At 48.2% G+C, this 27,918-nt stretch overlaps 12 protein-coding genes across 12 annotated transcripts; 5 read left to right on the top strand and 7 right to left on the bottom strand.

Annotated features, from left to right (window-relative positions):
* Nucleotides 1-669: 669 nt before the first annotated feature.
* On the top strand, nt 670-2,235 carry BP5553_06184 (Uncharacterized protein; the record flags this gene model as incomplete). The annotated part of the gene is made up of 2 exons (XM_032014807.1): nt 670-806; nt 855-2,235. 2 exons carry the CDS (start codon nt 670-672, stop codon nt 2,233-2,235), a joined length of 1,518 nt encoding a protein of 505 aa, XP_031869488.1.
* Nucleotides 2,236-2,558: 323 nt separating this feature from the next.
* Nucleotides 2,559-3,086, bottom strand: BP5553_06185 (60S ribosomal protein L36; the record flags this gene model as incomplete). Its single annotated transcript, XM_032014808.1, has 4 exons — nt 2,559-2,639; nt 2,696-2,777; nt 2,835-2,935; nt 3,030-3,086. 4 exons carry the CDS (start codon nt 3,084-3,086, stop codon nt 2,559-2,561), a joined length of 321 nt encoding a protein of 106 aa, XP_031869489.1.
* A 1,489-nt stretch (nt 3,087-4,575) lies between these two features.
* On the top strand, nt 4,576-5,118 carry BP5553_06186 (uncharacterized protein; the record flags this gene model as incomplete). The annotated part of the gene is made up of 2 exons (XM_032014809.1): nt 4,576-4,901; nt 4,977-5,118. 2 exons carry the CDS (start codon nt 4,576-4,578, stop codon nt 5,116-5,118), a joined length of 468 nt encoding a protein of 155 aa, XP_031869490.1.
* An 833-nt stretch (nt 5,119-5,951) lies between these two features.
* BP5553_06187 (uncharacterized protein) lies at nt 5,952-8,340 on the bottom strand (the record flags this gene model as incomplete). The annotated part of the gene is made up of 5 exons (XM_032014810.1): nt 5,952-6,048; nt 6,154-6,332; nt 6,433-6,887; nt 7,195-8,084; nt 8,150-8,340. The coding sequence occupies 5 exons, from the start codon at nt 8,338-8,340 to the stop codon at nt 5,952-5,954; spliced, it is 1,812 nt and encodes a 603-aa protein (XP_031869491.1).
* Nucleotides 8,341-9,005: 665 nt separating this feature from the next.
* Nucleotides 9,006-10,235, bottom strand: BP5553_06188 (Peroxidase; the record flags this gene model as incomplete). Its single annotated transcript, XM_032014811.1, has 3 exons — nt 9,006-9,224; nt 9,277-9,650; nt 9,704-10,235. The coding sequence occupies 3 exons, from the start codon at nt 10,233-10,235 to the stop codon at nt 9,006-9,008; spliced, it is 1,125 nt and encodes a 374-aa protein (XP_031869492.1).
* A 1,358-nt stretch (nt 10,236-11,593) lies between these two features.
* BP5553_06189 (Uncharacterized protein) lies at nt 11,594-12,612 on the bottom strand (the record flags this gene model as incomplete). The annotated part of the gene is made up of 2 exons (XM_032014812.1): nt 11,594-12,192; nt 12,246-12,612. 2 exons carry the CDS (start codon nt 12,610-12,612, stop codon nt 11,594-11,596), a joined length of 966 nt encoding a protein of 321 aa, XP_031869493.1.
* Nucleotides 12,613-12,833: 221 nt separating this feature from the next.
* BP5553_06190 (Uncharacterized protein) lies at nt 12,834-15,664 on the top strand (the record flags this gene model as incomplete). The annotated part of the gene is made up of 3 exons (XM_032014813.1): nt 12,834-13,118; nt 13,171-15,204; nt 15,260-15,664. 3 exons carry the CDS (start codon nt 12,834-12,836, stop codon nt 15,662-15,664), a joined length of 2,724 nt encoding a protein of 907 aa, XP_031869494.1.
* Nucleotides 15,665-17,025: 1,361 nt separating this feature from the next.
* On the bottom strand, nt 17,026-19,258 carry BP5553_06191 (uncharacterized protein; the record flags this gene model as incomplete). The annotated part of the gene is made up of 4 exons (XM_032014814.1): nt 17,026-17,112; nt 17,163-17,744; nt 17,797-18,901; nt 18,948-19,258. 4 exons carry the CDS (start codon nt 19,256-19,258, stop codon nt 17,026-17,028), a joined length of 2,085 nt encoding a protein of 694 aa, XP_031869495.1.
* A 728-nt stretch (nt 19,259-19,986) lies between these two features.
* Nucleotides 19,987-21,330, top strand: BP5553_06192 (Protein kinase-like (PK-like); the record flags this gene model as incomplete). Its single annotated transcript, XM_032014815.1, has 3 exons — nt 19,987-20,106; nt 20,160-20,763; nt 20,816-21,330. The coding sequence occupies 3 exons, from the start codon at nt 19,987-19,989 to the stop codon at nt 21,328-21,330; spliced, it is 1,239 nt and encodes a 412-aa protein (XP_031869496.1).
* A 918-nt stretch (nt 21,331-22,248) lies between these two features.
* BP5553_06193 (uncharacterized protein) lies at nt 22,249-23,252 on the bottom strand (the record flags this gene model as incomplete). Its single annotated transcript, XM_032014816.1, has 2 exons — nt 22,249-22,892; nt 22,940-23,252. The coding sequence occupies 2 exons, from the start codon at nt 23,250-23,252 to the stop codon at nt 22,249-22,251; spliced, it is 957 nt and encodes a 318-aa protein (XP_031869497.1).
* A 638-nt stretch (nt 23,253-23,890) lies between these two features.
* On the bottom strand, nt 23,891-25,333 carry BP5553_06194 (ATP-dependent RNA helicase eIF4A; the record flags this gene model as incomplete). The annotated part of the gene is made up of 5 exons (XM_032014817.1): nt 23,891-24,544; nt 24,603-24,961; nt 25,013-25,081; nt 25,138-25,212; nt 25,294-25,333. 5 exons carry the CDS (start codon nt 25,331-25,333, stop codon nt 23,891-23,893), a joined length of 1,197 nt encoding a protein of 398 aa, XP_031869498.1.
* A 742-nt stretch (nt 25,334-26,075) lies between these two features.
* On the top strand, nt 26,076-27,818 carry BP5553_06195 (Clavaminate synthase-like protein; the record flags this gene model as incomplete). The annotated part of the gene is made up of 2 exons (XM_032014818.1): nt 26,076-26,425; nt 26,645-27,818. The coding sequence occupies 2 exons, from the start codon at nt 26,076-26,078 to the stop codon at nt 27,816-27,818; spliced, it is 1,524 nt and encodes a 507-aa protein (XP_031869499.1).
* Nucleotides 27,819-27,918: the final 100 nt, after the last annotated feature.

The following is a 27,918-nucleotide window of genomic DNA, read 5'->3' on the forward strand; positions in this document are numbered from 1 at the left end:
ATGGGGAGCTCTGTATTGGTGATGGGTTAGCTATTGGTTTGCTGGCGGTTTGACTGGGGGATGCTTACCATTTTAATGAGGCTGGTTGTGGAGAGTGTTTGTAAGAGAAGATTATGGCACTGAGGGAGGGCTCTGCAGACTTTCGATTATTCGTAGAGCTCCTCAGATGGCGGTGTTGGAAAAGAGAGGTAGTTAGTTGGTGTTGTCGTCAAGCAGTCTGTCCCGTACTTCATCCAGCATGCAGGTAGACACGGGCTGTCGCGTCCAGACGGAGGGAGCTTGGACCACCTCGAGATTCAATCCGCAGGCACCGCATCATTTGATTACCTACGACGACGATCGAAGTACGTACTCCATGATATAAGTTTATGCAGCAGACTCCTCCTCACTGCAGTATCTTGAATCCTATCGCGGTTTTCAGCTGCCTGAAACATCAGCTTGTTGCATCGGGCACCCTGCTTCCACCATTTCCCTCAAGCTGCGGCGATACACCAACCCATCCTACAACCCCGCCACAATACTACTTCTTACAAAGATCCCTCGAACCCCATAGAACGCAAACCAACCGCCTCCGTCCAGACTTTCTGTACTATTAGGCTTTCTTCTTTCTTATATTAGGAAGGCTCAGTCTCGCGATTTATACGGCACTTGTTTCAACATATTAACAACATGGCATCCCACGTTGTTGTCATCGATACATCATTTAGGCGGCAAACAGTCAAAGTCACACCGGGGAGCTACATGGCAGATGTGCTAGATGAGGCTTGTAAGCACTTTGGCATCAGATCAAAGAACTATGGTATAAAGTAAGTACCAAAATCCTGAATTCAAGGACCATGCCTAACCTTGTCTAGACATAACAACAAGCCTGTAGACCTCTCGAGAACCTTCCGACAAACCGGGCTCACCTCCGGGGCGAAACTCGAACTTGTCGTTGCCTCTCGGTCCCCTTCTGTTGTGTCAGTGGCATTGCAATTACCGGGAGCCTTAGCATCGGCTGTCCCTGGCGGCAGGCTGACAGACAAGTTCCCAAGTGATACAACACTATGGCTTATACTGCGGAAGTTTGAATCCTCCGAAGGAAAGAATTTAAATTTTACTGGGAGAGGGGTAGCAAGTGTTGGGAATGGCAGTACTGGGGCTGGGCGCATTTGCTATGAAATGCCAACCGTGAATGTTATGGGTCGCGAGTTGTCCACCTTTGGTGATCTCCAGAAGACACTCGCACAGCTGGGGTTGAATAGTGGAAGTGGCCTTATTAGACTTGGTTTCAAGAAGACGATGCAACCTCTTGAGCAAGCCATGGCTGAAATCGAGCAATATTTCAAGGAGGCGGCGGTAGCTGAGCAGGCTCCAAACAGCCAACCCGCCCAAGTACTAGAGACTACTACGGATTCTATTGCCAAAATTCATTCTACGGAATCCGTACCTAACGGCGATCTTGGCATGGCCGGCGTGGAAACCTTGCAAGACACACCCCAAGCTCCTTCGCCATATCAAGAACTTGCTGAACTGGCGCCCCGAGACTCGACTGTTGTAGCATCGCCGAAAGAGGAAGAAATTCTCGGCCCCAACCAACGCCCCATTTCCGTCTACTCCGCGCCATCTTCAGATACACCTAAGGCGGCACTCAATCCATATGTCGAAGAAGATTACGAACCTACAATTGTCCACGCCAAACTCCACCAAGCCCGGCTGCAGAACAACTCCCATAACAAGCGATTATTATCAGATGCCGAAACTGAGCGTTTGGAAAGGGAAAAGGCTGAAAGACTAGCTGCTGCGAAAACCGTTTCCATCAAAATCCGCTTCCCGGATCAGTCCACCATCGTGTCTCCCTTTAAATCACAAGAATCGGGTGCAGATCTTTATAGATATGTCACAAGTGTGATTGTAGCCGAGGCCCAACCGTTTAAGCTTGTTTGGACGAACAAAGGACCTCAAACAGTTCCAAGGGACGAGAAGAAGAAGCTAGCCAAAGATTTGGGATTTAACGAGCGGATGCTAGTCAACTTTGTATGGGAAGATGGTGTCAGTAATAGTGCGAAGAAAGGGCCTATCTTGAAACCACAATTTGCGCAAAACGCAAAAGAGATACCCGTGCCACAGGTTGCGGTTTCCAAAGAGTATAGTGGACCATCAACAGTCGACAAGGGCAAGGAGACAGGAAGTGGAAGTGGAAGTCTAATTCCAAAGGGAATGCCTAAGTGGTTTAAGGGGCTTGGGAAGAAATGAGCTGAAATTTTGTGATGTGGCATGATATTATGAATCTTTGACCTGGTGAGGGAGAGGGGCATAGCGAGGAGTTTTTTATGGTCACAACTGAGGCTTGTAGAAGTGCAGCAGAATGCTAAGCACAATCATCGGCGCAATCACATATAACTCATATCAAAATTTGGGTTGAAGTTGTTCATTGCCTCGTAATTTACACGCTGATTTTGCGAGGTATCATCTTGAGGTGGAAGTAACCTGTTAAGCTAGGGCGAAGAAGCATTCCTTTTCCTTCGCACAACTCCATGCACCCAGCGACCCGAGGTACCGAAATGGATATCGAGAGCTTAATGGCCCGCTCTTCTCGACTCAGCAATAACGCCCTGGAGCTCCTCAACCTTCGCCTTGGCACGTCCGAATGTACCGAGCTAATCAGTATATATCAGTATTTTGAACGTTTGTCGAGGAGCATTGAGTAACATACCCTCTTCTTCGCGAGCTTACGGGCACGCTTGTCCTTGCTGTTGCGGAGGAGTTCGATAACACGACGCTCATATGGTGCAAGACTATCCAATATTACGTTAGCATTCATGTTATCATCTTCCGAAAGGTGTAAAACATACCCTGAGACCTCCTTGACAATCTCCCTGACGAAAGCAGTCCGCTTGCTCAAATGGCCCTTGGTTCTGCTGACTCTTGGCTTGCTGATTCTTGCCTCGGTTTTCTACATCCATTGAAAAATACGTTAGCCCGTTGAGTCCATCTTCAAAAACGAAGATCCTCCAAGAGGTGAGACGGGCAGTTGAGTGGTTTCATACGTGTCCTTTGTTGAGGCCGACGGCCAGGCCGGAGCGCTCCTTGCGTTCTGCTGCCATTGCTGATATGTTTTGCGGATGGCGGTTGTCGTTGGTCGAATTTGTCGTGAACTTCAGGACTCTCCAAAAAGTTCGTGGTTGAATTCGAGGATTTTCGCTAAGCGATTGTGTGGTCACGTGACCGATCTAGACCATAAGTATACTAGCGCATGAATAGGCGAGTTTATATTTTCCCCCCTCCGTAATCCACTCGATTTTCAGCCTTTCCTAAACAGCACCATACTTTGTCATATTAACCCGGTTAGGCAGTAGACTACCAAGTCACTGCCGACCAAAACGCGGGTGCGAGTAGCGTAGCAGAGAGCTGCGGCTACTGAGCGCCTAACCATCAACATATATCTAAAGCTGGAGCATATATTCCTACCTCGACGTTAGTAGAAAACGTGGCGTTGATTCGCCCGGAGCCTTTTCTGCAGGAGACATGCACCTTAGTGGCTAAGCCAAGAAAAAAACCCCCCTTGAGTTCAGCTCCCTTTCTAACCAGGCGGAGTACGCCGTGCTAAGCGTGCTATCCATACTTGAGAACTCGTATATTTTATTAACGCACTGTTCTTTGCCACTATCTCCTTGTTGAATCAGCTCACAAACCATGTTTCGTGCTCTGTTTGCCAAGGGCGACCACCCCCTGAATTCCCGGTTGGTTTTTTTGATATAAATGCATGTCAGCAAACAAGGAAGTTCTTGTTGAGACGACGTCACTGTAACACTACATATATCTGGCCCTTACACAGCCCAGTCGCGATGCTGACCCTTGAGCTTGGACTTTAGCACCAGCTCATGGCAAATTAAGATGTTTCCCTCGACTGGTCCTGAACAAGCACTTTGAACTGAGTCAGCGTATTTCAACACCTTTCTATTTTTGTCCTGAATTCCACTATCCTTTGCCATCCTGGAAGACAATCGGCAGCATATTGAGGTATCACTTCGTATCTGCAGAATGCCGCCTACCGTTAGTTTATCGTCACGAGATAAGTTGTGGCCTACCTTATCGTCAGTAAATTTCAACTAATAGCCTTGACTTCAAGTCGGTGAGCTGCGAAAAGCCCCCCTATTTCTCTGTACGTGCTGCAATGTTCGTCATCGTATCGAACCCTCTAGGACCCCGACTTTCGGGCCTTCCTCCTGCAGGAACATTATGTATAAGCGTATAAGCCGGATAGCCCGGTACCCAGCTGTCATCAAGTAGTTGGAGATGGATCTTCGCCACATGTGTGCCTCAAGCCGCAGATATGCGATGTATTTACAACACGCACAAATTTTAATGATTACCTATAGAAACGTTGCTCTACTGCTATGGTCCAAATTAGGCATGTGACACTGTTCCTTTTAAAGATAAATATTTCTACAACGGTTATATATTTCATAAGCTTTGCCCATTTCATCCTCCTCCTAATATTCCAAATCCAATTTCTTCCTCAACCCCCAAACACAACTTAACTTCAAGACCGAAGACAATTTCCAATCTCAACCCCCAGAGCCATCAATCACCATGCACAGCACTGGCCTTTTCGTCTTGGCCCTCTCTGCCATATCATCTGCCCTCCCAACCATCACTCCCCGAAATAACTGTAAAAACCCATCAACCTTCACAGTCAACGGTTTCACAACCTTCACCCCCGCCGAAGGGAACACAGAGCATCCTGCCGCCGTCTTCTTCACCATCTCGGACGACAGAAACCTAGGCAGAGTAAGCTGCTCGCGCACGGGCGATATCACTTCCAAAGATGCAGCAACATGCTCGGACGAGACGACCGTGTTCAAATGGACGGGGGGTGCCCTGACGGTTGGAGAGACGTACGATTCTTGCCCCGACTTGTAAGCCATTCCACCCGCACAATACAACTTGTTATCATTTTTATATAGCGCTAAAATATGTATACTTATTTTCAGGGTGACTGTCCAAACATTTGGGGATATTCAACTCAGTCTGAACTGCTACCCAAGTGTTCCGCCGATGCCCAACGGCTACGGTACTCAATGCCAGACCCCTACTGGGCAGGTATCTGGGTTATTCTCTCGAAGCCAATTCTGAACGCGAGACAACATCGTCCACTTGATTAAATGATGTAATATGGCCCTGGATGGCAGATTTGACAACGGGAACGGTTTTGTGAATAATGGGGATAATATAAAAGTATTAAGTGCTGTAGTAAATATAATAATGGACATAATTTGTATTCATCTATTTTGCAACGAATTTGGTGGGGCGAGGGGATATTCTTCACATCCCTACTTTTCGTACCATTTGTACTCGCCCTTCTAGGAAAAACGTGGAAAATAACGGTTAGATACAGGTGGCCTGTTCCCAGGTGCGGACCGTGCCTCTATACAGGGACGGGCAAAGTGTTCCTGGAAGTCACAAGTGTGACGGGCCTTTGTGTTACCCATTCTCACCCCTAACCTATTTTAAATATTCCCAAAATCCTATAGTGCCAAAACTAATGACTCAATATTTGCCGTCATGGTAGAGGCATAATAACCCCGCAGAGATGACTTTGAACGTGCTATTGAGGGCCTTATTACCCCAAAACCGGAAAATGGAATGACACAAGTCTGTTTCATCAGCTTCCTCAGATGAATTAATTACCCAAATAAGGGAGCTCTCTTTTGATCTGAGCCACCACTTCTGCGCGCCTCGTACTGTATGGGAACTTGGGGATTTGAGCTTTCGAGGATGTCCCAAGGGAATATAATCAATCATACTACACGAAATGTGAATTGAACCATGGGTATTTCGCCAAAATGATGAGGCTATTGTTAGCATAGCTACTTGCTATCTACCTTCATAACTCCCCAAACAGAACTCTCAAGAAAACGTTCAAAACACACTGAATAATTAAGTAAACTATGAGCGTATAGTGACAATCATCCACGCGTAATTTCTCCTCTCTCTTGCATCTCATTCAAAACTCGATCCGCAACACGAAAAGCCTCCATACCAGCAGGAAGCCCACAATATGCACTAATTGCGCCCTTGTTAGCCCATATGTTTCTCTTGTCACAATTCCAAGCCCAAAGGAAAACAACTTCCTTAATAAAAAGGGCGAGGCAAAAGAAAAACACTAACCTAGCCTGCAACAAGGCCTCCCGAATCTCCACCTCACTCACACCATTCCTCACCGCACCCCGAACATGCGTGCCCAACTCAATCCACTTCCCCAACGCAGTCAGCATAACCAAATTTAGCAGACTCCTCGTCTTGTGCTCTAATCCTGGACGAGTCCACAATGTGCCCCAAGCCGATTCCTACATGACGTCACCATTAGCGCTCCTTCTTATTTTCCAACGCTGCTTGCAACTAGGTATAGAAACATAAGAAATATAGACTCTTTGGGCTAAGACATACGGTAGCAAACTGCTGCAACGGCCTCAAAAAGTCCGTAGACCCTTTTTCCAGAGCAGCAGCAACATAATCCTCTCCCACAACCTTCTTCCGCATCTCATAGCCCTTCTCGTATAGGGCTTGGTGGTTAGGGTCGTCCATATTATTCTGGCTTAGTGGGACGGTAGCGGTAGCGTCACCACCACTGCTTTGGTGCTTCATATTGTCTCCCGTTAGAAGTCTACCTGAGAGGGAATAGGGCTGGGGAAAGAGAGGTGGGGGTGAAGAATTTTGGAATAGTACTGTGGGATGTGATGGCGTGCCATCTGGATGGAAGCTTTGGGTAGGAACTCCAGAGTCACGGGGGAGGGCCATTTTATGTTCGTATGCTTTCTTTCTGGCTTTGGGAGTAAGGTTTGCCGTTTGATGGGCGGGTGGGATTGATGGTGTTAGAGTGTTAAAGACTCGTGCTCCTGTTCCTGAGAAATAACAAAGCTTTCAAAATGATATTGTTCGGAAGTAGTCGTCATTCAAAGAAAGTTGTGATGGGATCATATATATATGTACGATAGTAGTCCGATTCGAGACCGTTGGTGCCGTTGTGGGGAATGTGGGGGGAATGCTCCGATATTCTCCCGGTCCTACAGGTCTAGGGACATCCAATCACTTGATTCCTCATGTAACCTCTTGAACGTGTGTTTTCAAGCTTCGTTAAAATCCCCTACATCGACTAGATTTCAAATTTCTTGATATGAACATACAAACCCAGATATAATCACGTCTAACCCCCCTTCTCAGGCAGCGATGCTGCCTTATTGCCCCTTTCCACATCAGTCTCCTCATCAGCCCTTCTAGCTCGTTCTCTTTCTGGGTGCCATCCATGTCTACAAATATCGAGTGCCATCTGTACCCTTTCGCTATGGTTTAGCCAATCCAACCATCCCGTAATAACATGTATCCGTAGAACTCGATATCTTTCATTCTCATTATGTCTCTCAAGACGGTCTTGCATCCTTCCCACAGTGGTCTCGAACGATGGGCCTCCCAAGCACCTCCATAAAGAGAATACTATAGCCAGGAGCATGAATCCATACATGCCAACTATAAATATGACAGCGAGTGCATTGAACACCGACTTGGACGCCATCCCAATGGCACTGCCAAAGACATCGTTGACAAACACTGCAGTTGGTGCAATAGCGTTAATTATCGCAACCCGGATAGGATAAGTCATAGAGGGTGATGAAGAAGCCGGCTTTGCGGGCGTGATAGCTGTGATTGTCCCCCGATCGTTGCCCTGTATCTTGAATGACAGCAGAGGCTCGGGCATGCGTGGGACCCGCAATTCCATTCTGCGAAGACTACCATCCTCTCCCTCCCTGCGCCAGTATGCCGTCAATGTGATATTCAAATCCTCTTTTTCTAGCCACCAGGTGAGCAGTATGGCATCCGCAAACTTGAACCAGGGAAGGTTGGCACCGCCATCATCTCCGATTCGTGCAACGACATGGATATCTTCGGTGATATCCAATGTAGAATCTTGGCCTGGAGTTTCATTGAGTATCGGCAGAGATTTATCAGAGCCAGAAATCGAGAGAGTGAGATCGCGTATGTCTAGTTTATAGTCGAGAGCGAAAGCCTGCCGATTGTTTGATTTGATATGCCATTCCTTGGAGCTATAAGGGCAGGATATATTAGCTCTTGCTTCCCCTCTCAAGAATTTCGGCGCTTGGAGACGTACTCATATACTCTAGTCAGAACCTTGCCTGCGCGTAACACCGCTGTTGAGTAATCGCTGTCATTGTTGCCGTCGGGCTCTCTTGAAGGGGATGGGAGGAACGCCCATAACAACGCAAGCAGGAACCAGAGTAGTATGGCGCGGAGGACGATGCGGACAACGAAGCGAAGCAGTTTCCACGGGCCGGCAGACATTGAGGATCTGCCCTCACATAAGGGAGTTATTGTGACCTAATACAGGTCGACATATCTCGTAGAGTTCCTCATCAAGTGCATCGCGCAGAATGATTAAATATAAACCGGAGCGTACTTTGTACGTACAGTACGAGGAGGTGGGCCTGTGTTACAACTTCGGTTCGGCGATCGCCACCCATGTTACTTGGAGGTTATTAATATATTTATTTACCTATATGTTTTGACAAAGCATACTAGTCGAGCTTTCGAGGCTCGATGATTACAGTCTTGAGAAATAGTCATACTTAGAAGATATAAAAACTAATCGACTTGTTTATTATAAGCCGTCTTGAGAATTTGATAGTTGGGATTATATAAGTAGTAATAAAACAGTTTAATCTCTTTAACAATCTGTGACTGGTATTACGCGCAATTCGATTTCTAGTTATCTTACATCTAACTAACAAATAGGCGGGAATGGAGTTTATGCCCTTGGTGTAGGCAGCACAGTGCAACCAAAACCACAATAGCTAAGGAAACGCGAGCCACGACCCAAAAACCCACCCTCTCTTCCCCCTCGACGAACTTAAAAGTTAAGTTACCTATCGAAGTCTCTCTTTAGTCGTCCAACCTTTATATCAAAGGCCATATAGCATCTATGGTGGGTATCTTCGTTCTTTGGTTATTTAAGCGTTGGTTGGCTTGAAGATCATTCGGCCCTCCTCGGCACTCTCGGTGAAAGGAACGCCGAGTTCGAAGAGCTTGGTGACGACAGCTGAGAAATCCTTGAAGAAGAGCTCTTCATCCTTAGCATACTTCTCAACCCATGGCTTGAAGGCCTTGTCGGTTACGAGAGCCATGTCGGTGGGAAGCATCATCAGGGATTTGGTGGTCTTGTCTTCGTACTGTTGAAATTGTCAATTACTGCGTCCAGTATCCTGGAGCTTCGAAACATACCTGCTTGGGACCATTCCACTTCTTCCATTGCCACTTCTCCTCCAAGAGTAGCCTGTAGAAATCATTGGTCATGACAGTTGGTGAGAAAGTCCATGGCCCTTCGAAACCGCTGCGGTCTGAGTGGCAACGACCCAGCGCGTGGCCTCCGGAAAGGGCAACGATCTCTTGGTCGTTGAAGCCCATACGGTAAAAGATGTCGCGCAAGTGCTTGCTGCCCTTGGAGGCATCTGGGAGACGTCCATCTGGTGTACATGCAGACATATCCTTATCCTGGCGGCCAGGACGATAGGGCATGGTTGGGCCTTGCATCTCTTGAATTGCGCAGACGCCACCGAGGATCCAAAGATCAGAGTAGGTAATCCATGGGAACTTGGCTAGAAGAGTATGTCAGTCTCATATTCTACTAGTTTAGAGAGTTTAAACGCACCCTTAACTGGCGCAAGGAAGTCTCGTGCGGCGACTAGCCCAGCGTTTGCACCATGGTCTCCTTCGGGAGCAAATCTCATCGTAGCACCATTGCTACCACCGGTTCCTGTCTCCTTGTCGAAGGTACCGCTGGCATGCCATGCCAATCTCACCAGAACTGGCCCGAAACTGCCATCATCATAGTCATCCTTCTCATCCAACCGGCCGGCAATCTCGTTGTACACCTTCTGGTAATCCTCCTTCTTCGGGGTGAAGACACCACTCGACTGGCCTGCCGATCCCTTGAACAGAGATCCTTGCGAGTACAAGTAATAGCCGCCACCTGCGACGGCGAGGGCACCCAGGCCGATGTAGAGGCCTGACGAGGACGACTTGGTGGGTTCCGAGGCGTATCCGCGTCTTGATTGCTGGCGGAATGTTTGGCGCGGGAGGGTGAATGCGGTATTGCGGGTGGAGGTTCTGAAGGCCGAGGTTGAAGGGGTCGACCTGAGCGACGCCCGGCTCAAAACGCGTGCTGCGCTGCTAGCAGACATGGTGAAATCGGTGATGCTGTAGATAGTCGTATCTGATTAGACCGGAACAGAGGGATATCGACTGAACGTAGAGCAGAAGCTGTGACTTCAGCTTCGATGTGGATATATTAGGCGAAAGAGTGGCAGGAATAGTATGAGTCGATGAGGTGGCGGGTGGCGGACGACGAAGGGAAAGCTTTAGACGGGCAAAAACAAAAGCTGTAACATTACCTAGGTTATTATTATTATTATTACTGGGCCTGGGCAAGCTGGAGAAATAACGATGTCCGAGGAGTGCACGTAGCATTCGGCAACCACGGCGTAAGTTCGGAATGCGCCGCGACGCAGCGCAGGTGGGCCGGACGGCGTATCTATAGAAGATAATCGAACCATTTCAGGCCAATCAGAACTATTCTCCCATAGCGGGAGCCATTTCTAGCTCGTGGGGTTGACAAATACACGTCTAATCGGAACGAGGGAGAGAGGGCGAACTACCGGTAGCGGAGAACCATTCGCGATGCCAGCGTTTGAACATCCGGAGTGCAATTACTAAACAGGCTGGTAGGCCTTTGAGTCTAGGCCCGTTCAATTTGCAAATGTGAAGGCTTCACATGCCATATCTAAGGTACTTCTCGGCACGTGCAGCGTGTAGCGTACGCACATCGGTTTAGATACAAGGCTGAAGACTTTTTTTTGTGAAGCGGTTTCGGAAGAGGCTCTACTCGTACGGAGTAAAGAGGCTCAATGAGGCCCTGGACAGGCTCCCTTGAACAACACTAAACAGCGCGTATGCACGATGCGGAATTGCACGATGTGGTTGGTCATGCTAATTGCCCGGCACATTAGTGGTCCAACTCGCGCCGGAGTTGCCCCACCGCAGGACGTACATGTACGTACGCCGAGGGATTGCAAGGCTGAGTGGAGTGAGGGCGGAGGGAGAACAGTCTGTAGGGAGAACGAACACTCTGTAATTACTCCATCGCCATAGTGCGTGGTCACGTGCACGTGTGGTGTGAGTGTAACACGTAACACACGTAACACGTAACACGGCACTCGAGTACTGTAGATACTCCCGTATGCGTCCTTTCCAGGGCCAGGGGGGGGCTCTTATACACATCTAGATGTGTATAAGAGACAGGATTCCATGTCTTTGCAATACTTCGTATGCCTCCTCTCCAACAAGACCGTTAATGCCTGGTTGGCCCGTGAGGTGTTTGGACCGGGTGTTCATCGGGCTCATAGGCTGTGTTAAAGATCGCAATTATTGCAATCATAAAACCAGCGCCAATATCAAATCCCCGAATACCACATCTCGCTCCAGTGTCCGTCTATGGCGGAGCCAGCCCCAACCACTACACGCTGTTCTTCGTATAGTATCGTCAATCTACCGTTTCGCGTTGGATGATGTCGTCTCGCCCCAGTGGTCGTGTGCCATCATTCAACACCATGGCTTCCCGATGCCGTCTCCTGATGTGCTCCTCCTCCGTACTCTGGTCCCTTCGCCGTCGGCCTTCGACAAACATTGCATCAAAATCCTCCCCGGCAGTTCCTTCGCCGTTGATCATCCTGACATCCCTGGGACCGGGTATCTCCCATTCAAAGTCCTGCGGTAAAAGCTTCGCCTTGCATAGCTGCCTCCGCCCAGCCAAGTCCCTAATCAGGGGCAGTGTAAGCTCGTTGAGTCGATTCCGCGTGCGCAGAGATTCGAGGAAATTAATCTGGCGTTCTCTTTCATCCCTTCCCCATGGTTCTTTAGCCAACCAGCGTTCCACAAAACGGGTTTTTACAAGACTATCCACCCCGAACTTGTCCACTAACGGAACAAGGAGCATTAGGCATTCCTGTTCCACGGTATCGCGCAAATGCCAGTTATCCCATTCCAGGTCATACGGATTGTGCTCATAATCCGTGAGGCTGTATTCGAGTGACTTCACGAGGGCAGCATACGTGGCAGGCTTATTGATTAGGCGGATGGTTGCTAGGTATTTGGTTTAGTTGAGTGCTGTCGTTGAGGGGAAGGGGGTAACTTACAGCTATTCATCATATATGTCAAGGTCTTGACTGCCTTCTCTCTCGTGTCATAGTCCGGGCGTGTAATGAAATAAAGAATAGCATCGATCGAGGACTCGTCATGCAGCGCACGCTCGCAGATAATAATCGAGGCGGTTTCCTGGATACAGTAATTGGGGCTATCGAGAAGCTTATCCAAGGTACTGAGCTTCAATGAGTCTTCCACTTCCTGGGTGATATACTGGGGTTTGTTTTCGGACTGTGGTAAGATAGCTGCATCTCGATAGTGGACAAGAACGCGGCGCATAAGACTGATGACCGCGCATGTCCCCAGACCAAGTCCGAGGAAGAACAAGCGGTCTTGCATGGCGGGCGATAGCGCCGCCATTATGTCGAATTACATCCGCAACTTAGCATAGCTGATACCTTCGTAGATGGAGGGCAGGTCTCTCTGGGTTTACTTTCGGCTGGTGATGGAGACTCGACTCACCGCCTAATTCTGCCAAGGGTTCCGCCACTTTAGGGAAGGTGGCCCGATAAGCGGTGATCTTGATAAAAAAGTGTTCGAAAAGTTCGAAGCTTAATCGGTGCGAAAGACAATTAAATACGATGCCTCCTTCGCAGCTCAAGAGGTTAAAAGCCTCCCTACGGGAGCAGGGACTCGTTGGACCACAGCAATCGAAGAAACAGAGAAAGCAAAATGCGCAAAATGGCGTCAATAAAGAAAAGAGGGTGCACAAGAAGGCGGCCCTCGAGGGTATTCGAGAGCAATTTAATCCGTTCGAGTTTAAGCTCTCTGGAAAGCCGCAGAAATTCGAAGTTACAACCAGCAAGCCCAAAGAAATAGGCCTTGTGAGGAGACCAGGTCTTGCCAAAGGTCTGACCGAGGAGAGGGTATTACCCCCACCATCACTATCTACTTTTCATACTAATTGAATATCCACAGCTTGCCAAAGCGTACGAGCTCGATATGATACGCCGGAGGAAAGTGGGCGGCATTGTGGATAAACGTTTTGGAGAAAATGACCCTTCAATGGCCCCCGAGGAAAAGATGCTAGAACGATTCACATTCGAAAAGCAACGGCATCACAAATACAGCTCAGCATTCGATTTGGAGGACGACGATGCCCAAGGCGAGCTTACACATATGGGCAAATCTCTTTCGCTGGACGGTCCTGCTATCGTGGACGACTTCGACGAAGGGGACTTGGAGTTATCGGATGCTGGGGACCACCCTTCTGATGAAGAAGGGCAAGCGCGAAAACGCCGCCGTTCATCCGCTGCTGGCGAAGGGGAGGAGGGCGCAGATGAGGATGAACAACAGCTGCCGGAGCGAAAAAAGTCGAAAAATGAGGTCATGCAGGAGGTGATCGCAAAATCCAAGTTCCATAAATATGAACGACAGAATGCCAAGGATGAGGATGAGGATCTCCGAGAGGAGTTAGATAAAGAGTTGCCGAATATCCATGCATTACTTCGAGGCATTGCACCCAGAGCCCCGCCTGCTCCTGCAGAAATAGTACCAGGAATGAATCCAGACCGCGCGGCTCTCCTGAGCGGGGCTGACAAGACCAAGTTTGATAAGGAGTATGATTTGCGGCTGAAGCAAATGGTTCTGGACAAACGGGCAAAACCAACACAACGAACGAAGACTGAGGATGAGATTATCGAAGAAGAATCAAGGAAACTGCAAGAGTTGGAAGCGAAACGACAACGCCGCATGGAGGGTGCTCCTGAAAGCGGCGATGAAGAGGATGTCGGTGATATGGAAGTAGAGGAATACGACGAGGATGAGTTTGGCCTTGGATCTGGTATTAACGCCCGTCCCACCATGGCTGAGTTAGGTGTTGAAGATGAGGATGATTTCCTCATCGACGATGACTTAGTGGCGAGTGGATCCGAACTAGAGCTTTCAGACGAGGAGGCATCGAGTGACGAGGCCGATGAAGCAGAAGAAGAGGAGGATACGGATTTCCTCAAAGGTTTATTAACGGAAGAGGAGAGCAAACGGCCCGAATTTCTCACAGGCGCAAATGCCCCCATTGACGAGACGGACCTACCTGTCAAAAACGGTGTTAATGGAGACTTGGCTTACACATTCGACTGTCCTGAATCTCACAAACAACTTCTCGAAATTACTAAAGGCATTGCACTATTGGATCTCCCAACGGTTGTCCAGCGAATCAGAGCGCTTTACCATCCTAAATTGAAGGCTGAGAATAAGGAAAAGCTGGGCCGCTTTGCCCTCTCCTTGATCGACCACATCTTCTACCTCCCCAATCAACCAAACCGACCACCATTCTCAGTCCTGGAAACCCTTATTCGTCATATACACTCCTTGTCAAAGACTTATACCGTAGCAATCGCCAACTCATTCCGTGGTTATCTTGAAGACTTACACCAATCGCGGTCTTTGTCCCCAACCGCAGGAGATTTGGTGATACTCACAGCGATTGGGAGTATCTTCCCAACATCGGATCACTTCCATCAGGTGGTTACTCCAGCCATTCTGAGCATGGGCCGATATCTTGGGTTAAAGGTGCCTCGGTCACTATCAGACTACGCAACCGGGGCGTACATGTGCACGTTGTGCTTACAGTACCAAAGACTATCAAAACGCTACGTACCGGAGGTAGTGACTTTCATCGAGAATGCTCTCTGCGCATTAGCCCCCACAAAGCTCTCCAAGCCGCCTGGAAGCTTCCCATATCATGAGCCGAAGACTCCCGTTCGGATACAAAACTCAACTGGATCTCCAAGACAGCTTTCTCTATACGACGGCGTCGCTCAAGAACTATCAGAGGAGGATGAAGCGTCTCTAAAAGCAGCATTGCTAGACACAAACTTGAGCCTCGCCGAAGTCGCTGCCGATACATGGACTGGCAAATCTTCATTCCTAGAAATCTTTGAACCTGTCTTAAAGATCCTCCAACATCTAGGGACCAAGAGTTGCCAGTCCAGGCTCTCTTCCAATACCCAGGTATGTCTTATACTCGCCCTTCCCTATCCCAAACTATATACTAACAGCCGCCCAGAAACGTGTCACAAAACTCACCCAAAAATTCACCCTCCTCCTCAAAAGCGCCCAAGTCGCGCGCCGTCCTCTAGAACTCCACCACCACCGCCCACTTGCCATCAAGACCGCAATCCCCAAGTTTGAAGAATCATTCAACCCAGACAAGCATTACGACGTTGACCGTGAGCGTGTTGACGCTGCCAAACTCAGAAAGGAATACAAGAGAGAGAAGAAGGGTGCCATCAGAGAGTTGAGGAAGGATGCTGCGGTGGTGGCGAGAGAGAGTCTAAGAGAGAAGAGAGAACGAGATGAGGCATATGAGAAGAAGTATAAGAGGCTAGTGGCGGAGATTCAGGGTGAGGAGGGGAAGGAACAAAAGGCTTATGAGAGGGAAAAGGAGTGGAGGAAGAAGGGGAGGAAGTAAATGTGCGACAGTATCATCCGTTAAGTATAATATCTGGATAGGTGTAAGCGAACTGATAGAAAGGTATCGATCGCAATTACAAGATGTTTTACAATTCCAAATACCACCATCTTCTTGTCTTTTGACCTCTGTAGCAGCTATTTCTTATAAGTCGGAACCCACCATGTAAGGGAGGTTTGGCCCTCGGGAAGCAGGTTGTTAGTACAGACCAAATGTCGATTTAAGATAGTTCGTATTTTCATGAATATCATAGACCAGTCCAGGCGGTCAGTGACAGTTACAGGGTCCCCACCACATCCAGTTTGATTATAAGCTTAATGTAGCAAAGGGAGGGGCTGTGGTTGGAGTGACTACTAGTAAATAGCCACAAGTAAAAACAAAAAGGGAATGATAATAGGCAAACAAAAATAGGGAATGAACCTTTCTACTAAAGCTCTACCACATCTACAATGCGACAAAATCATTAGTAGGCAGGCATGTAATGGTAAATCCTGGCACCTGGTGGAAGAGGGTTGGCGCATTTCGATAATCATATGCACCTTAAACGTTACACGGCTCTTTAATGATAGTGGGTTTGGGAATGTTAGTAGTGGGCTCTCCAGGCCCCTGGGACTTTCATTAGTAGTCTCCTTGTCAAGTGTCAAGGGTTTTCGGATTTCCGAGGTCTGTCAAGTTACACCAGTGTGTCAATCCATAACATCCACCCAAATTTCCACTAAGTATTGACTCGTCATTGTCAACGAACAACCGCAAGACAGCATTAGCAACTAGTAGGATAAAAATAAGGTCTCTTCCTGCTCGCTTGAGGATACGAGAGAGCTCCACAGGTCCCGCGTTTTTGCAAAGCATTCACCAAGCAGATAACTTCGTTCTGCAGTGAAATAACCGGCTCAAGCACCGCCTTTAACATATTCCTTGCCTTTTTATACTTCTCCTGTTTTGCTTAAAGTTACCGTCTAGAACTAATAGGATCTTGCTTAATTATTAGCTAGTTCTATACTAAGCCCCTCCTACTTAGATTAGTACTCGTATCGCTAAATATAGGACGGTAGATGATGAGAAGAATGTGCTGGTCCCATGGGTATGGCTTTGCGATGTAAACAGATACCGGGCAATGACATTGATAACACAAGCTCAATGTTGTTTTAAGTTGTATAAGGGTACAATGAGCTCCAGGGACGTGATGATAGATCAATAAAACGGCGGGCACACTTACCATCGATCCACTGGGAGCAAATGCTTTCTGAGCAAGTAGGTGACGGGGAAAAGGCAGGCTCGATATTTCTACCACAATTAGATAACGAGAGACTTCCAAAACTTGACCTTCTGGAGTCTCATCCCTAAAACTGCTACCATTCCTGCTAGTCCGATGTAACCCCGCTATACTTATTGATCCAATCCAATACCACTTTGTGCCAGACAAGTGAGTTTTCAGGTTTCAACACCCACTGCACATACATTAGCAGTAAATAATTTAGCATCGATCAGAACCACTTACATGATTTTCATCAGGGAATGTCAGAAATTTACTCGGAATTCCCTTTGTTTGCAACACGTTAAATGGTGCTAAGCCCTCGGCGATCGGGAGCCGGTAATCCAACTCATTGTGAATAATCAAATGAGGTGTTGCCCAATTCTCCAAATGTCGGGCTGGGTCCCACTTCTCGTAGTTCTCGCGGTTCTCCCATAAGGTCCCCCCGAAGTCGTGGTGCGGGAAGAATAATTCCTCGGAGGAGTACTGATTGAGGGTACTAAAGACGCCATCGTGGGTTACTAATGCCTTGAATTTGCGTCCTAACGGATGACCTTGGATCCAATTGACCATGAAACCGCCGTAGCTTGCACCAAGGGCGACGGATCGGGTGGTATCGACGTAGTCCATGTTTTTCTCGATGTACTCGAATCCCTTAACAAGATCTTCGTACGGCCTGCCGCCCCATTCATTCTTGATTCCGTTCTGGAGCGCCATTCCATATCCTGTGCTCCCTGTTGGATTAGGCGCTACCACGACATAGCCCTGCTCTGCGAACACGGCAGGGTTCCAGCGAGTCGACCAGCCTTCATTCCAAGCTCCTTGTGGCTATTTCTTATTAGCAAATCCAAACAGATTGGATCTGGGTTCATGGACTCACTCCTCCATGTATAAGATATGCTAAGGGATACTTCTGACCCTTTTTAAAGAACGACGGCTTGACAACCCAAGCATGCACGCTGTAGTCCCCTGCACCTTGATACCAAAATTCGTGAACTTGGTCTTGGGATAAGCCAAAAGTCTTCCCACCCTTCGCGTTTGACGACACTGTTAATCGTCCTGAAGGATCGTCCGGAATGTAAATGGAGTATATGCTGTTATCAACTAACGACGTGCTGCTGATAAAAATACGATTGTTGGGTAAAGCTTTAACGTCAGTAACGGTCCCATTTTCGATGATAGCCGTGGGTAAATGTGTTGCGTGGCGAGGGGATGCAGGTAGCTTGAATAGCTTCCCACGTCCATTTTCTTCCGCTGTCACATAAAGCTCCTCGCCATTTCGACTCCATATGATGGATTCCGGTCTCAAATCCCACTTGCCTTCACCGTCTTCTGTTTCATAGAACTCTTGAACATTTGAGAGGTCCGTGATATCAGGGACAAGGAGGAGTCTTGGTTTGTCACTCTCATACTGGTCACTCTTCATCCTCGCAAAGGCCACCGATTTAGCGTCCGGGGAGAATACCGGCGAACTACTGTAACCTCTCAGGTTCCCAGTCTTCACGATTTGAGGCGTAGGTGCTTGACGTTCGGTAAACGTCCTGAGAGGGATATAATATAGGTCGGTCTTGGTATAATTCGCAGGGTCCAGGGTTGGATCTTTGGCGACAAAAACAATGCCATTCTTGCTGATATCAAAATCTCCTGCACCTCCAAATGGAGGGACTGGGGTTTCGAGGGGTACTGAGAGATCTGCCAATGCATTCTTCAGTGGTGCCACGGTCATTTTAGACACACCCTGCAACCTCGATAAAACTGTGTAGAAGATTGAGCTTTTGTTCTCCGTCACATAGCTGTCCCACTGCCTCACGAATAACTTCGAATAGATCTTGGCGGTTGATATAGGCTTCTCTGCTGTTTTTGGGTTGTATAAGTCCCCAGACGGGGTAGCCAGCCCGGTCACTGCGAGGGCTATGTTATCGGCGTCAATTCGCGCGACTTTCATATTGGAGACCGGGCCGTTAACGGTCATAAATACTTCCGGCCTGCTACACTTAATGCTTATTCCTCCAATGAAGATTTGTTACCTACTTATTGTCTAAGTGCTCAGCATCGGCCACGACGAGTTCTGTTGTGCCTTTCTCTCCCCCTTTCAGCCACAACACTAGGTTGTGATCTCCAAGCCATGTTGGTTCACTCGCCGCTAAATCATTGGTTAACAGCTCTGACTGGCCCGTCTTGATGTCCAGTACTCGAATTTCGCTGGTTTTCGAATGTGAGTGAAAAGAGTATGTTGATACGGAGAACAAGGCCAAAGTCCCAGCTGCATTAGGCGTTGCCGCAGAGCGACGCGGGGCAGAGAGCAACACCTCTGGAGTAAACTTCTTTGCACCGACTGTCATGTTTGCTTTTGCTAGAGAAGGTTGGGGGGCAAATATATTCGATGGTCTCCTAGCAGTGCTGAGATTGAGGCTTTTCAAGGAATCAGGGAAAGCTCTCGAGGAAGATCAACAAGTGTTTCGTAAGTCCTCCAGGCTCCAGGTTCCATGCCATGGGAATCACCCCGCGTATTTATATCGGGATTGAGCCAGCTAACCCCTGCAATCACGCTTGTCAACGGCTACAGGCATGTGGCAAAGACGCTGAATGCGTAAATTGTACCTACATGAGGTTCCTGGTAGGATGGTATATATGGATAAAGAAGAAGATATTGTGTTCAAGCTGCTCAATCTGCTCGCTGTTAATAGTTTACCACCAAGTATAGCGAATACAGACGTGCGTAGAACTCCAATTGCACTTCGTACTTGTACATTACACGACATTTTGGAGCTCAGCTGAGGCGCAGTCGGAGGAACAGCCACAGTTGACCAAACAAAACACAGGTCAAGTCAGATCGGACAATTGCTGCCATTATCAAAACAAAGTTAAGAAAAACTGTTAAATAATAGCTTACGGTCTATGACATCTTGCCCATCGAGAAACGAGATATTTACCTCTTTTTTTGGACGTTAGTTGCAATTGCCATCGGCCTCACTGGACCTTGCTTTGCTACTTGGCGTGCCGCGTACCGCAGTTTAGGACGCTCTGTTCTGGCAGTAAAGAAAGACACATCTCTACAACCACATCCACCATGACTCAATACTTCGTCGATCTCGTGTACACGCTCACTAATTGCATGAGCTGCTTCCCTGGCTCTCCGCAGCTAAAGATCAACAACCGAAGCTTCAAAATCCTGCGATTGCTAGGAGAGGTGCGCGGAACTTTCCCTGGAAATGTAAATAGCTGTTAACATTGCACTTACAGGGCGGGTTCTCATACGTATACTTAGTACAAGACACCAGCAATGAAGCACTCTACGCCCTCAAGAAGATTCGATGTCCGTTCGGCCAGGAGTCGGTTGCGCAGGCCATGAAAGAAGTCGAAGCGTATGCGCTATTCACACCACATCCCAACATCATACACAGCGTAGACTACTGCGTATCTGCCGACCGATCGGACCCCGGAGCGAAGACCGTATACATTCTCCTACCATACTACCGAAGAGGGAATCTACAAGATATCATCAATGCGAATCTAGTCAATGGTACGCGGTTCCCGGAGCGGAGGCTGATGGTGCTGTTCTTGGGCGTCTGTAAAGCTTTGAAGGCCATGCACAACTACAAAGTCGGAGGAGCTCCCGGAGGTGTTGATAGCCAACAGCGTGCGAAACGTGTTAGAGGGCAGGCTGCGGCGGCTGATCAAGAAGCAGCAGAGGAGGTGGAGGAACAGAGGGGAAGACAAGCAGGCAGAGAGACAGACCCGGATAGCGAACAGCAAGAGCCTTTGATGCCGGCTGATGTTTCGATGGCACAAGAGGGAGTTGCGCCGGGCGAGATTCGCGCATATGCGCATAGAGATATTAAGCCAGGTAAGCCGGTTTCCACCAGCATGTTTCAACATAGGTAGGCTAACATTGGCAGGCAATATCATGATTGATGATGACGGAGAACAACCGATTCTTATGGACCTAGGCTCTCTAGCCCCATCACCAACTCCAATTACCTCGAGATCTCAGGCGCTGGCAGTACAAGACCAAGCCGCAGAACACTCGACCATGCCGTATCGTGCTCCCGAGCTATTCGATGTCAAGACCGGCAGTGTCGTCGATACGAAGGTTGATATATGGTCATTAGGCTGCACACTATATGCATGTTTAGTTGGAAAGTCGCCCTTTGAAATGCGTAGTGATGAGACCGGAGGAAGCTTAAGTCTTTGTGTTCTTGGCGGTGACTGGAGGTTCCCAGACGAGGGTGCAGGAGGGAAGAAGAAGGCTACAAACCAGACAGGGCAGAGTGAGGACAGTGAAATTAACGAAGGCATTAGAGAAGTGGTCAGGAAGTGTTTACAAGTGGAGCCCGCAGAGCGGCCGGATGTGGACGAATTGACTAAGATCGTTGAGGGCGTTATTGCTGAGTTACCGGAGGATGGTGCCTAATAGATTTAGGTGGCCGTTTTCATGTAAGAGTTTATAATCTAGGGCGTTCTGGTATCGGATTTGGCTAGAGGTAGACCCTCCGTTGCCACAGTTGGGGTTGACGATTTGCAGAACCATGCATACTGCTACACCTGGTGTTCGGGGAAATAATGATTATTCACATCAGCAAGACTAGCCGCTTAACGAAGTTTCGATTGAAGAGTTTTCTATTGTTTCGGTTTTCTCTGATATCGCTCTGAAGTCCTTGCTCTGCAATACCGGGTTGGTTTACACACCACTGGGTTCTGCTTTCACTTAATTCGACGTGCAATCTGTTCTAATCACATACCTGTGATATACTAGGAATAAACACTCGTTCGTTATCATTCAACTGCGGGAGCAAACCTCGATAACATCAACCCTTTGAAGCTGGGTGTAATAGTATTTCTTGAAAGCAGCAAGAAGGATAATGCCTACTTAGCTCGGGTCCTTAGTCCAATAGTACCTCAAAACATTTTTTTGATGAGCAGCTGAACTCGGTTCTCTAGGCTTCTGTATATCAATTTCATCTTTGATGTACAGCCTACTGTTGGCAAAGATAGGTTTGGGAAGTTCTGGTTGATTGCCATCATTTTATGGATAGGTGTTGCTGGTGGACTGCATAGCTATATACATGCCTCCTAGGTATAGCGACATAGGGAATAAGAGCTAGCTGTCTCTCCAAGCCTTGCTAATATATGCAAAGATGTATAAAATATAGAACGAGTACGTTAATGATAGCCTAGCCACAAGATAGCAAATAATATTGCCAGCGACACCACTTGACTTATCTCCTCGTAAGGCCTCATGCTGAGAACTTCCACCCTCGTTAAGTTTGCTAATAGCTCTCTTCAGTGGGCTAGGAAGGCGCTTGAGTTCCCAGTAACTTTGCACTTCTTCTTAGCCCCGCTTTCTCTTTTGCACCGTATTCGTCTTCCCAGGATCCTTCACGGGTAGCAAGGAGGAGGCTCGCAATGCATCCTCAACGTCATTCCATTGGCACAAGATTTCAATCTTTCCGTCAGCTGTGGACCTGGACCGATGGAGTTGCTGCAATTCGCTGATCAAAATACCCTTATCTGCCTCAGAGGCAAGGCCCTGGATAAACGCGTTGACATAATCAATATCAAGCCTATCATTAGCGATTGAGAGCGATGTATGTAACTTGTCTGTATTAGCGTAGTATAGGCCTATGTTATTTGCGCCTTGGGAAAGTTGTTGGAACTTGACAGCATCCGCCATTGATGTAGGTTGTGCTGCAGGTTTAGCAGCTGGCTTAACGGGCTTCTTTTTGACGCTGCGTGTGACTGGGCGCTTCGTAACCTTATTTGATGGTCGCTTTGTTGAAGCTGGCATCTGGATGTTTTGTGATTCTTTCGAAGGTAATACTTGGTTTGTTTCTTTAGTTTGAGGTAAAGTAACAGTATTGTTGAAACTATCTGTGATTGTGACACCAGAGTCATCGGAAGATGGGTCTCCTGAATGACTCAAACGCTTCTCGAATCTCTTTCGTTCCTGCTGTGCTAATAAGGCCTTGATTTTATCTATTATGGTTAATTCAAGTGTCGCCTTAGGTTGCGTATATACTCACCTTCCGGGATGATCATTCGTTGCAATTCATCTATCTGGACCCTCAATGCAGCAAGTTCCTCCTCTCGAGCATCATCTCGTTTTTGTATCTCTTGCTTGAGGCCGTGAAGCTCGGTCTCGAATTCGGATCTCAGCCGCGTGAAGTTTTCTTGCTGATCCTTGATCTCTTCTCTAGTCGTCTGGAGCGCATCCAGCTTCTCTTGAATAGCCCTGTGCTCTTTTCGAAGCTGAACCTTCCACAACTGGTCGACACCGTTCGCCGCCGCCGCGCTCAAGGTCGAGTATTCTTGGAGAGGAAGCTTGGAGGAAGCCATTGGGAATGCCGCCTCCTGTGGTAGTGGTACGACCTGAGGATGGGTAGACGAAGATGACTTTCAATCCGTCGGGCTCTACAGACTGGAGTTGGAATTGAGAGGCGGAGAAACCTACTAACCTACGGGAGTATCTTAAGGGGTAGTTCAGGGCTCGCTTGGCTTCAAGGCAGTCGCATGGATATCACAACTTAAGGATGTACCTGCCCGGTTTGGCAGTGCGAGCAGTGGCCCTTTGTTTTGAAATTTCTGTATTTATCTCGATTCGATGCATGCGGAAAAGGATAACGCCAATCATCATTTTCTCTTCCTTCATACAGTCGTGACGAAAGATCAGGAACTTGCAAGAGCGAGAGCTCAATGACCAATAATCAATCCCTAAATACAGAGACAAACGAGATAACAAAAGGCATCACCCAACCATCTAATGTTGGCCGTGCCTTAATTTTTGCACGGAACCACGAACTGCAAACCCAGGTGCAGCAACTTTTGGCCACCCATTATTCCTTTCCTCACGCCCCGAACGAATCAGTAGCGCTCACTATCACTTCCCCTTTCAGGGGTTCCGGCAAACGATGCTTTTAGTGTACACCCAATATGCCGAAACTGTGATATACCAAATGTCTTCAGGGAGACGGTGTTTAGATGAGATCGGCAACGTTCATTGGCATCTCCTCGATTTGAGTGCTGTAGAACTGCTCAATCTCTCTCATCATACGGACATCCTCGGCAGTAACGAAGTTGATAGCAACACCCTTCCGTCCAAAACGACCACCACGACCGATGCGATGGATGTAGTTCTCACGGTTGGCGGGGAGATCGTAGTTGATGACCAATGAGACTTGCTGGACATCGATACCACGAGCCAACAGATCGGTGGCGATCAGAACACGAGAAGAGCCGGATCGGAACTCCTTCATAATCAGATCACGCTGGCCCTGGTCCATATCACCGTGCATGGCTGAGACAGTGAAGTCACGAGCGGTGAGCTTATCAGTGAGCCAGTCAACCTTTCGGCGAGTATTGCAGAAGATGACAGCTTGGGTAATCGTGACCGTCTCGTAAAGATCGGAAAGAGTATCCAACTTCCAGTCCTCCTTCTCGACGGCGATGTAGAATTGCTTGATACCTTCGAGAGTAAGCTCAGCCTTCTTGACCAAGATACGGACGGGATCGCGCATGAATTTGGTAGTGACCTCAAGCACATCCTGGGGCATGGTAGCAGAGAGAAGGACAACCTGGGTGGACTGGGGTAGAAGTTGGAAGATATCGTAGATTTGCTCAGTGAAACCGCGCTGTATGAATTGTTAGTGGATTTTTAGATATAATAAACAGGTAATCCCAAGCACTTACGGAAAGCATTTCATCAGCCTCATCGAGAACGAACATCTTCATGGAGTCGGTCTTCAAGAAGCGGCGCTGGATCATGTCCTGGACACGGCCAGGGGTACCGACAACGATTTGAGGACCGTCCTGAAGAGCCTTCATGTCATCACGAACGCTCGTGCCACCAATGCATGCGTGGCACTCGATGTTCATGAAGTCGCCAATAGCAACAACGACCTTCTGAATTTGCTGAGCCAATTCACGGGTGGGTGCGAGGATTAATGCCTGGCATTGCTTGATGTTGGGGTCGAGCTTCTGGAGAACGGAAATGGAGAAAGTGGCGGTTTTTCCGGTACCGGACTGGGCTTGAGCAATAACATCATGGCCTTTAAAATAATTAGCTGAAGTCATTGACGCTCAGTGCAATGATAACTGACCCTTGATGACTGGCATAATAGCACGAGCCTGAATGGCGGATGGACGCTCGAAACCATAGGCGTAAACACCTGCATGCTGTTGTTAGCCGCGGCGCAAGGCGCAAACTTCAGAAAATTCATCATACCTCGGAGAAGCTCTGGCTTCAAGTTCATGGTGTCGAAAGAATCGACGGTCTCGTCATAGTTGGACTCGATTTGACCTAACGGATGATATTGTATTAGCTTCCATCAATCGTCGCAAAACGTAGCGGTGAGCCCCTGGAGGAGCCCGATTTACTCACCTTCTGGGATCTCTTCGAGACCCTTATCAGTGGAAGCCATGATTGCGGTTTGAGGTGATTAAAAGTCTAGATCCAAGCGCGTGCCTGAGATCTAGATATCGGGAGAGTAGAGGGTGAAGGTGGGGTTGAGGCGGTGCGCAGAATTCTCGTGAAGAGTCTGCGGCGACGGCTGATACGATTTGTGCTGTTGAAAACTAGATACCAAACTCCCGATGTCGAGAGTTGTGCTGGTTCTAGTGTAGATGTGCAATGTAGTATTGGTGTGTGTTTGGAGTTGTTTGATTGTGAAGAGAAGCGATGAGGCAAAGGGATATAACTTTCAAAATCTTTTTAGCGTCGTCCCAGATGATCTAACTTCGCGGTGATAGTGGTGCAGTGTGGCCACCGGATTACTTAAGCGAGCCACCAGCGAGCACCAGTGGCACCGCCAGGGCACATCAGTGGGTACGAGGTGCGTAGTAGTATCAACTTCGAGAAAATTCCTCGACTTTTACTTTGTTTAGTGCAGTACGCTTTTCCTCCCCTCTCCCAGGCTGCTGTTTCTAACTGGCTTGGGCATAGGCTATTGCAATTTCTGGGCTCACGGTACCTCTTGGAAGTGCTTGGCTCGCAGTTAAGCCTGCGCCTTGCCTTGTCTTGCCGCTTGCTTGTAAAGAGCAAAGTGCTCATAGCCGGAACCTGAAGATCCTTCTGAAAACGTCAGTCACAGCTGCAGTCACAGCTGCAGTCACGAAGCATCGTTTTATTGTCTTCAAATATCTCAGCTCAGGGCCGAAAAGAAAATGGGTTCTTCAGTCATTATCCCAACCGGCCCCGGTTATACGACAGATCCTGCCCCGGTAGTTGTGCCTAGTGGCGGAAGTGACTGCCTGGCTGACTCCTTGGATGACTCCCCAGGACTGTCATTTTCAGTTCCTTGCCATCCGTTGGGCATTAAACCGTCTGGCAACCAATACACCGCAGCAAGCAATGCCAAAAGTGTGACGGGCCCTTTCCAGCTATTCCCCGATGAAATATCAGCAATTTTCCTGGAATACCTTGATGCCCAGCAGTTGCGCTTGCTTGGATCTACATGCAAATTTTTATATGCCTTTTGTCGGTCTGATGATATCTGGAAGGCGTTGTTTATTGAGTAGGTGAACTTTCTTATGTTCGGTTAGAGGCATATGAACCATTTGGAAGACCTGGAATCAGTGAAATCACATGGGATGTCCACTAGGAACCCATTTGAGCAACTTCCTACCAGACAAGAACAGGTGGTTACATAAGCCTATCGCACAGCACTTTGTTAATCCATAACATCGGGCGGCAATGTCTCATTGGTTATAACTATGCTGACCCTTCGTGCAAGGTCCAATCAGTCAAAGTCCGGCTCATTTGTATGGCGTGGCACATGGCGCTCTACATTTCTTGGCCTAAGTAGTGAACATGTCTCGCACATCCGCTGTGACAACGTATTCTCTGATGTTCTATTTCGGCCCTTTTTGTGCACCCACACATCACTTGCACCTTATTGTTCGAACGTACCTAGGGAGAATGCCATAGCACGTCTTAAAGACCTTTCCCCTATAGAATTCTCGGAGAAGTGGAGCGACAAACCATTCATCCTCACAGAACAAGTCCGGAAATGGCCAGTATTCAGGTCTTGGGATACTGAGTCTCTGATCGAACAATATGGGGACGTGAAATTCAGAGCAGAAGCAGTCGATTGGACATTCAATACATATGCACATTACATGCGTAACAGCAGTGATGAAAGTCCCCTCTACCTATTCGACAGAAGCTTCGTAGAGAAGATGAATCTCAAGGTTGGCCAAAATGAAGAATCCCCATCATATTGGATCCCTGAATGCTTTGGAGACGACCTGTTCGCCGTTTTGGGAGACCAACGACCGGACGATAAATGGCTCATCGTTGGTCCCGCTCGAAGCGGATCAACCTACCACAAAGATCCAAACGCTACAAGTGCCTGGAATGCAGTTCTACGAGGTTCAAAATACTGGATTATGTTCCCGTCCAAGGCGTCAAGTCCTCCACCTCCTGGCGTCTATGTGTCAGAGGATCAAAGCGAAGTGACGAGCCCTCTTAGCATCGCAGAGTGGCTTTTGGGTTTCCATGCAGAAGCTAGGAGGACACCCGGCTGCGTCGAAGGAGTCTGTGGCGAAGGGGAAGTCCTTCACGTCCCCAGCGGATGGTGGCATCTGGTTGTCAATCTCGAACCCAGCATTGCCATCACTCAAAATTTCGTGCCTCGGAGCCATCTATCAGATGTATTGTCGTTCCTGAGAGATAAGCCTGACCAGGTTTCCGGATTCGTGAAGGGAGTTACTGATCCTTATGGACTATTCGTTGACCGCATGCGCAATCAGCATCCCGAACTACTTGAACAAGCAGTCGATGAGCTAAAAAGAAGGGCTGATGGGAAGAAGAGAACATGGGATTTGGCAATTGGCAACGAGGGGGAGGCTGCGGGTGCAGGATTTAGCTTTGGGTTTGGAGGTGATAGTGACGAAGAGGTGCCATGAGTTCTAGGGAAATAGCGCTTTATTCCCATATAGATCAAAATAGTTCGCCCAGATCTCCAAGAATCATATTAGATGCAAAAATATCAACGCTGTATCTATA

The sequence above is a fragment of the Venustampulla echinocandica genome (assembly GCF_003357145.1).
Source record: "Venustampulla echinocandica strain BP 5553 chromosome Unknown scaffold_3, whole genome shotgun sequence".
Lineage (NCBI taxonomy): Eukaryota > Fungi > Ascomycota > Leotiomycetes > Helotiales > Pleuroascaceae > Venustampulla > Venustampulla echinocandica.